At 35.4% G+C, this 9,517-nt stretch overlaps 1 protein-coding gene across 4 annotated transcripts in view; it reads right to left on the reverse strand.

Annotated features, from left to right (window-relative positions):
- Positions 1-9,170, reverse strand: part of LOC18424945 (trigger factor type chaperone family protein) — a 43,889-nt gene extending 34,719 nt beyond the window's left edge. For 2 of the 4 annotated variants that reach the window (XR_016042714.1, XM_088849694.1), the window contains exon 1: positions 8,562-8,976. Coding sequence is in view for 1 of the 4 variants with exons in the window: in XM_011630879.3 (XP_011629181.1) it covers positions 8,562-8,840 (279 nt within the window). In the remaining 3 variants the exon portion in view is untranslated. Of the gene's footprint in view, positions 1-8,561 lie in introns of all 4 variants that reach the window. The other 2 variants (XR_016042713.1, XM_011630879.3) reach the window with 2 other exon arrangements.
- Positions 9,171-9,517: the final 347 nt, after the last annotated feature.

Raw genomic sequence — 9,517 nt, forward strand, 5'->3', positions numbered from 1 at the left:
GCATTTTAGAATATTTAAAATCTGCTCCAGGGAGAGGATTAATTTAAACCAGTCATGGCCATCTTGAGGTACAAGGTTTCTATGACGTAGATTGGGCCCAATTCTCTCTTGATCGACGATCTACCACTAGCTACTTTATGCTAGTGGGTGGTAGTTTAGTCGCCTAGAAAGTAAGAAAAAAAGTGTTGTAACTCGATCTTAGCATAAGCTGAATATCGAACAATGGCAAGAGCTACATGTGAAATAATTTGGCTTTGTTCTCTTCTTCAAGAAATAGCTGTTACTGTATCAACTCCTATTCCTCCACATTGAGATAGTCAAGTGGCTATTCATATTACCTCGAATCCTGTATTTCGTGAAACAACCAAGCATACTGAGGTCGATTGCCACTTTGTTAGAGAAAAGGTCGTTGTAAAGACAATATGTACTCCATTTGTTCGCTCCGAGAATCAATTGGTAGACGTACTTACCAAGGCCTCTAATCGAGGTCGACTAAAGGATACTTTGGATAAGCTGGTGTCTATGACATACATGCTCTAGCTCAAGGGGGAGTATAGCAACTGTTATGGGCTCATGCCTATTAAAACCTATGTAACAGCTGTAACTCCTATGCATAATGGGCCTCATGTAGTGGTTATTATGGTGTTATGGGAATAAAGACCTCATGCTTATCAGAACTTGTTGTAACAGTTATTTTAACTCATGCGGTAATGGTTGTAATTCTTTTGCATTTTGAGCTATATATATATATATATATAGGGAACATTTCCCTTCGATTTGTAGAGTGTGAAAAACATATGTATTTACTTTATCTTGTGCCTGAATATTACTCTCTATCTCTCTCTTCTCTCTCAATATTAACATACCCCAAGATACAACTTAGCCCAACACTCAATTGTTCTTATTTGCTAATTTGCATCATTAACAAATATTTTAAATAGACAAGGTATTTCTTCTAATATGTTCAATAAGTCAATGAAATAGCATTCTATCAAGTATTTTGTGATTCCTTTCTATCTCCAAAAATGATCATCTTTTTTTTAGCACTAAAAGCATTGATGATTTTCACATAGATAACTTGTGCTTAAAAAAAAGAAAAAAAAAGAAAAAGAAAATTGGAATATGTAATTATTCCATGAGGAATAAAAGTGATGGAAAAAGAACCAAATCCATGACCAAATAAGATAAAGAGAGGTTCCTCAAACTTGGGAATTTTGAATCTTGGAATATCGTACTAGTTTCTCTTGCCCATAAAGAAAAGCAATAAGGATGAGAATGAGAGTTAGTCTTATGAACGCTTTCCGTCATCCCTATTTATAGATAATTAAAGGAGTCCCTTCTAAGAAGCACATACCCCTTATCTATGAGTTAGTAAACCTAACAAAACAATCTAATATTCAAAATTCCCAACTGCCTCTTACCATTTATCTTTACCATTCTTCTCTATTTTTCAAAAAGACAAAATGAAACCTTTCATGAATGTTTTCGCAGTATTGTTTGTTTCAAAAAATACTTGTGTATATTTCAAAATAACATTATGGTTCATATGTTTTTCCTAAGCTGCATTTCGTAGAGAGAGAAAGGTGCGGGTTTTGAGTCCCACACTAAAGAGGAGAGTGTAGATTGAGTGGCATTTAAGTGTAGGCATTATCATGCCTCATACTCTTAGAACAACGGAGAGAATGATGGTACATTTGCGGAGCATGAGAAGCATGCGTGTGGCCGAAGGTGTGGGTACAAGGGTGCTGGAGGGCGTACTTTGCACTTCGCACGTTCGCATCAACACGTGAGGCGCCCCTCACCAAAGCACATGTACGGGTCGGGCTCGAGGTTCGATAACTTTTTGTGAGCATGGCTCGTGTGGGACATCCAATGGTCACCAACAAGAAATGGAGGCTTATAACAGTAGCTGCCGAGTTAAGGGCGTGCATGTAACTGTGACTATTCGTGGGGCATGTAACCACTCCTACAATAAATGAGCAACCTCTAGGAGCTCTATAAAAGGGATCTTTTTTTTGCATACGAATTATACTCTTTGAATACAGTTCTCACACCATTCTCTGTAAAATTCCAGAGAGCATAACAGAGCACTCATATCTCTCTCTACTCATTTTTTCTCTCTTTCTCTCTCTATACAACACAAGACTCTGGTGTCTACCATGGGCTTCAAGCTCGGGAGAATAGAGCTTTGGAGCATCAAAAGAGACCCTTCTGTTTTCTTGTATCCCTAGAACGAGTTCCCCTTCTTATGCACACTTGTTATAATATTGAAGGGAGGCAAATATGGTCTTGAGATAGTGCACCTGCGAGCCCGAAAACAAGAAGGTTCAAGCTTCAATTTTCTTAATTTGTATTATCTTTTTGCCTCTTTTTCACCCAACCAATTATTCCAACAATTCAAGATGATATTTATGGGGTGAAAACAAGGAAACCACGATTTCACATGGCTACAGCACTTCAATAGCATGAACTTCAAAAGATGGCTATAGAAGTTTCTTTTTCTAAGTACTCTCAAAGTAGCTTTCATAGTCACTGAATCTATGCCTGCACCATTGTCACCATCTGATGATTCCACCAAGAAGCAAACTCGAGCCTACAAAAGATGGATGAACGATGACAACATTTACAAAGGTCATATCCTCAACGCTTTGGCAGATCGCATGTATGACATGTGTGCATCAATTACCATGGTGAGAGAGCTATGGAAGCTTCTTTAAACCAAATACCTCACAGAAGAGTCCAGTAACAAAAGATTTCTTATTTTAAATTTTTTAGACTTTAAATTCATTGAAAACAAGTCAATTCTTGCTCGAGTATATGAATTGCAGCTTGAAGGCAATGAACTTAAAGATTGTGGAATTCAATTAGATGAATCTTTTCTAGTAGGAACAATAATTCACAAGCTACCCCCATCTTGGAAAGAGTATCAAAAGAAAATGAAATATAAGAAAGTAGACTTTGATTTAGTTCAACTTCAGAGATCTCTTCGAATTGAAGAAGAGAATAGAATTCAAGAAAAGAAAAATGAAACTATCAAATTTCAAGCTAAGGCAAACCTTGTTGAGCAAAAATCAAGTGCTCAAAATAACAAGTATTTCTTTCTTAAGATCCATAATGATACTTCTAAGGGCCAGAAGTTTAATGTCAACAAAAATAAAAGAAAAGCTTCATATTTTGTATGTCGAAAACTGGGATATTATTCAAGAGAATGGTGACATCGGAAGGGGTCAAAAAGGCCGAGAAACCAAGTGAACATGACCATTGATGAACATTTTATAACAATGGTGACAAAGGTAAACGTGATCAACAAAGATGATGGTTGGTGGGCCGATACCAGCTACCATTCATGCGTCGAGCAATAAAGATCCATTTAAGACCTTTGAACCAATGGGTGATGGAAATTCAACTCGACTTTTGGTACTCAAGCCATGGAAAAAATGTTTGGAAAGGGGACGGTGGAACTAAAGTTTAGTTCAAGCAAGGTTCTTACCTTGAAAAATGTGTATTACGAACCGGATATGAGAATAAACCTTGTGTCGGGATATATCTTGAACCAGAAGGGCTTTAAAATGGTCACTGGGTCTGACAAACTCATTTTGACAAAAGATGGTGTATTTGTTGGCAAGGTTACTTTTGTGATGGGATGTTCAAGTTTGATTTGGTTAATGGAATAAATAAGTCTTCTGTTGATATCATGACTTCTTGTAACATGTGGCATGGTAGATTAGGAATGTTAACTATGCTTCTATTAAATCTTTGGTTAAGTTGGAATCGATATCTAATTATGATGAATCATCTAATGAAAACTATGAAGTATGTGCACAAGCTAAAATAACTAGAAAACCATTTCCTAAAATAGAAAGAAATAGTGAATTATTAGGACTTATACATAGTGATATAAAAACTAACTAGAGGTGGTAAAACATATTTCATTAATGTATTGGTGGTTTTTCAAAATATGCTTATGTTTATTTGCTTAGACATAAAGATGAGGCTTTTGAAAAATTCAAAGTTTTCAAAGTAGAAGTAGAAAATCAATTTAGTAAGAAAATTAAAACTTTAAGAAGTGATAGGGGTGGAGAGTATTTATCAAATGATTTTAATGAATTCTATGAAAATAATGGCATTATTCATGAAGTGACTGCTCCTTATACCCCTCAACAAAATGAATTAGTAGAAAGGAAAAATAAAGCTTTAATAGAAATGGTAAATGCAATGACTATATCTTCTTCTTTGCCACAAAATTTATGGGGTGAAGCCTTATTGTCTGCATGTTTTATTCTGAATAGAATTCCATATAAAAAGAGTGATAAGACCCCTTATGAACTTTGGTTTAATAGAAAACCTTCTTTAAACTTTTTAAAGTATGGAGTTGCCTTGCATATATTAGAATTTCATATCCTAAAAGAAATAAATTAGGTCCTAGAACCACTAAATGTGTGTTTGTAGGATATTCTCAAAATTGTCAAGCATGTAGATTTTTTAATCTAAACTCCAACACAATAATAGAATCAAGAGATGCTGAATTTTGTCAAAATCTCACTTGTAAAAGTGAATTAAATAGAACTAGTATACCAAATGAAAATAATCATGCAAATGATCCAAATGTTGATGAAGAATATTGTAAAAAATAATGATGATGAGAAAATAGAACCAAGAAGAAGTAAACGAATTAGAAATGATCCCTTATAACTTTGCGCAAGATTTTTTATATATATCTAGTTGAGGCTAATCAAAATAAGATACTAAGTTCAATACTTATAGTCTCAAATGTGGAGGAAGATCCAACAACAATAAGTGAAGCCTTGGTTTCTCAACATGCAATTTATTGAAGAGAAGCTATAAATAGTGAAATGGATTTCATAATGGCAAATAAAACTTGGAAATCAATAAATCTTCCTTCTAGTTCTACACCCAGAGGTTGTAAATGGATATTTAAAACAAAACGTAATGCTGATGGTTTTTAATAAATATAAAGCAATATTAGTAGCCAAAGGATTTAAAAAAAATAAGGCATCAATTATTTTGACACACATGCACATGTGGCAAGAATTGCTACTATTCGATTGCTCTTAGCAATAGCTTGTATCAACCATTTGGTCATACATCAAATGGATGGAAAAAACCATTTTCTGCAATGGTGACTTAGATGAAGAAATCTATATAAAACAACCTGAAGGGTTTGCAATGCCAGGACATGAGAACAAAGTTTATAAATTAGTTAAATCTCTTTATGGACTTAAACAAGCACCAAAACAATGGCACAAGAAATTTGACAGTGTACTAATGTCAAATGGTTTTAAGAGAATGAGGCTGATAAATGTGTATATAGTAAGCAAATGAATTTTTTGTATCATAACATGTCTATATGTAGATGACATGCTTATCTTTGGGACTAATCTAGAAATTGTGGAAGAAACTAAAAGATTTCTCGCATCTAACTTCGATATGAAGGACATAGGAGAGGCTAATGTGATACCTGGTATCAAAATAGTGAGAAAATTATATAAATCAATCTTGACTCAATATCACTACATTGAGAAAATGCCGAAAAAGTTTGAGCATACTGATAGTATGCCATCATTTACCCCAACGGATCCTCATATTAAGTTAAAGAAAAATGATGGAAAATGTATATCTCAAATTGAGCATGCTAGGGTAATTGGTAGTTTAATCTATGCAATGAGCAGCCTGAGGCCCGACATTGCATATGCAGCGGGCAAACTTAGCAGATATGCAAGTTGCCCTGGTAGAGAGCATTGGGATGCTATATCTCGAGTATTAAGATACTTGAAAGGAACTGTCAATTATGACATACACTATGTGGGTTATCCCGGAGTGTTGGAGGGGTGTATAGTAATGCTAATTGGAACAAAGAAATCTAATATTCTATCAACATCTGGATGGATTTACCACTAAGGGGTGGTGCGATATCATGGGGGTCAAATAAACAAACATGTATTTCGTGCTCGACTATGGAGTTTGAAATTATTGCTTTAAGCTCTGCCGATAAAGAGGGAGCATGGCTAAAGAATTTGTAATATGATATTACCCATATGGCCAAAACTAATACCTGCGATCACAATATATTGTGATAATCAAGCTACTATAGTGAGAGTTGTAATGATGTATGTAATGAAAAATCTACACATATTGCATGAAGGCATAACTCCATTAAAATGTTAATTGAAAATGAAGTGATTGGTATAGAATATGGAAGATCAAAGGAAAACTTAGTTGATCCTTTGACAAAAAGCCTTGCAAGGGATGGCATTAGTAAGATGTCAAAAAGAATGGGGCTAGAGTCCATTGAGTAATCATCTACAGTGGGAACCCAAGCTAGTCTTTTGTAACCTGAAAATTCTAATTTCGATGTAGTAAAAACAAATTGTATGTATGATTACTTTGGTCACTAGACGACCAAATATTATAGCCACCCATTCTTAAAAAATCCAAACGGCGGTAAGTCTAGCAATGACCTGTATGTTAGTAGGTTGAGTTGTACTCTTAATGTTGTCTATGGACTATACATAAGTCATTTATTTACAGAGGTACTCTTGATAGACACACCTATATAAGTGTGGAAGTGAAGTCATTTCCTATGAGATGGGACTCGTCTCTAGAGTACATGAAATTCGGATATAAGTACAAAGCCCAAAATGTGCTGGGAACTAAAAGGCACCAGAGTTTACTATTGTTTGTGAGTCATACTACCGGTCTGTTAGATAAGCAACTGGTTCAAAGCTATATGCTACCATAATACTTGATGGATTTTGTAGTGTACACTCCAAGTGAAAGTTTAAATCGAAAGATACCTTCATGGTATGCAAATAATATGTTTCCTATGTTTTTCCTTGCTATTTTTAAATAGTGACTGAAAAAGTTAGTATTTTTTGTTTTGAAGAATACCTGTGTATTTCAAAATCATTATGGTTTTGTATGATTTTCCTAAGCTGTATTTTGTAGAAAAAGAGCATTGGATTTTTAGTCCCCACATTGAAGAGGAGAATGTAGATTGAGTAGTATTTAAGTGTAGGCATTCGCATGTCTTATAGTCTTAAAACAATGGAGAGAATGACGGTGCATGTGCGAAGCACGCGAAGTGTACAACGCGCACGCACGCACGCACGCATGTGTGTGGGGGCAAGGGGGCTTGATGGCACACTTTACACTTTGCGCGCTCGCATCTGAGCTTAAAGTACCCCTCGTCCGAGCACGTGTATGGATCGGGATTGAGGCTCGATATTTTTTTGTGAGCATGGCTCGTGTGAGACATCCAACGGTCACTAGCCATTGAAGAAATGAAAGCTTATAATAGCAACCATCAAGCTAAAAGCATGCATGTAAATGAAGGCTTATAATAGCAACCGTCAAGCTAAAAGCATGCATGTAACTTGTGACTGTTGGTGATGCATATAATCACTCCATAAATGGGCAGCCTCTAGGAGCTCTATAAAAGAGGTCTTTTTATTTCCATATGAATTATACTCGACTGTTGGTGATGCATGTAATCACTCCTATCATAAATGGGCAGCCTCTAGGAGCTCTATAAAAGAGGTCTTTTTATTTTCATATGAATTATACTCTTTGAAAACACTTCTCACACCACTCTCTGTAAAATTCAAGAGAGCATAACAAAGCACTCATCTCTCTTTACTCATTTTTTCTCTTTTTCTCTCCCTACACAACACAATATTATGGTGTCTACTGTGGGCTTCAAGCTCAGGTACATAGAGCTTTGGAGCATTAAAAGAGACCCTTTTGTTTTCCCTGCATCCTGAGGACGAATTGCCCTTCTTATGCACATATCGAAGGTGGGCAAATATCATGTTCCTAATACCGCTCCTATATGTCCAAACAAAAAGGATTCAAGCTTCAATTTTCTTAATTTGTACTATCTTTTTGCCCTTTTTTCACCCAACCAATAATTCCAACATGTTTAACTTTGCCCTTTTTTTACCTGTCTTTTCAAGAGTAAGAATTCTTTCCTCCATGCTACAAAGTACAAACTATCAATCACCCAAGTGTCTGCACAGATTTATGTAAAGAAAGAATTACCCAAATACAAGCAAGTAATGTATTCCTCAATCCTCATAAATTCTTTACTACCGTGCATATAAAAAATCAAAATTAGAAAGCATTGAACAATTGTCCTCAAGACACTCTGACGGATGTCACTTTACATGTTTCCACCAAATTTACAGGGTGGTGGGATGAAACTTAATGCTCTCACTATAGTTCATTTTTTATTTCAAAAAGGTTTGCTTCAACTCTTTTGAACCGTCACAATTTTACCATTCAGTTAACCACAAGGCAGTCACTGTATTAAAATTAACCACTTTCCTGTATAAGAAAACTACTAGACAATAAAAATTAAAGTTTCCAGAACAGCAAGCACGATTCGCAAATTAACAAGGCAATAATACAATGTAACTGTTCCAATTCATATATTCATTCACCGAGTTCACAATCTAAAACAGCCATAGGAAAATCGATAACACAAAAGAACGCACATAATAGAATGCAATAACAGCAAAGAGAGAGAAGGAAAGGAGTCTCACTCTAGAACCTGGCTCTTTAGTTTCAGTCACTTCAACACCGGCAGGAACGTCCTCTTTTATCTGATCAAAAGCAAGAAAAGAAGTGGAAGAGGATTTTGAAGCATGTGTCCTGAAAATCTGCTGAGGCGAAGGGGAGGTCATCACGAGGCTAAGATAGGGCCTTTGCTGCCGGTGAGGGAGTAATTGGGGAAGCCATGTTAAAGTCTTGGAAGTGAGAAGAGGAGAGAGAGAAGGTAGTTTCAGAGAAGATGAAGAGGAGGAGGAGGAAGTGACGGCCATCTTGCCCACCGTAAAAGCTTCAAGAAAAACGAGCGAGGAGATAACGTCTTAGCATGAATTCCAGTTCTATAAGGCTGGGAAAATCCACGAGATTGTGGGACACCTGTGCAACAAATATCTGAAAACGTTTGGCTTCTCTGAATAGAGAAACGTGATTCGGTTAACCGACTGACCTGAATTAATTAACGGAAAACAAAAGCTAAAAAAATGATGATGTTTAACGAACGTCAGCGTTTGATAAACCAGACCGGGGCAAATGGACTGTCTATATCTTTTTGAAAAAAATTATAGAAGGTTGCAGCTTTAAAACATATGATCATGGGGCACCTCAAAAATTTATATAACAAATAAAATTGTTTTAATGTTGAAAAACCATGTAATTGATTATCTCGATATTGAGATGTGTAAATAGGAAAAAATAATAATAATAATAATTATAAAAGATTTTGAGTCTCAAAAATAGCTTGCAACACATTATCTATTATGTCCATTTTCAAGATTTTATCTATTATGTCCATTTTCAAGATTTGTATATGTTTATAAATCTTCTTGATTTGTATTATTTTTATAGTTTAAAATTTTATATTTAAAGGTAAAAATAAATTTCCAGGTCTTCTTATTTATTATTTATTTTTATGATAAAATTTAAAAGCGAGCGTGTGGGGGACTAGGCTGCG

The sequence above is a fragment of the Amborella trichopoda genome, chromosome 10 (assembly GCF_054954075.1).
Source record: "Amborella trichopoda isolate Santa Cruz 75 chromosome 10, AtrichopodaSantaCruz75HAP2 v2.0, whole genome shotgun sequence".
NCBI lineage: Eukaryota > Viridiplantae > Streptophyta > Magnoliopsida > Amborellales > Amborellaceae > Amborella > Amborella trichopoda.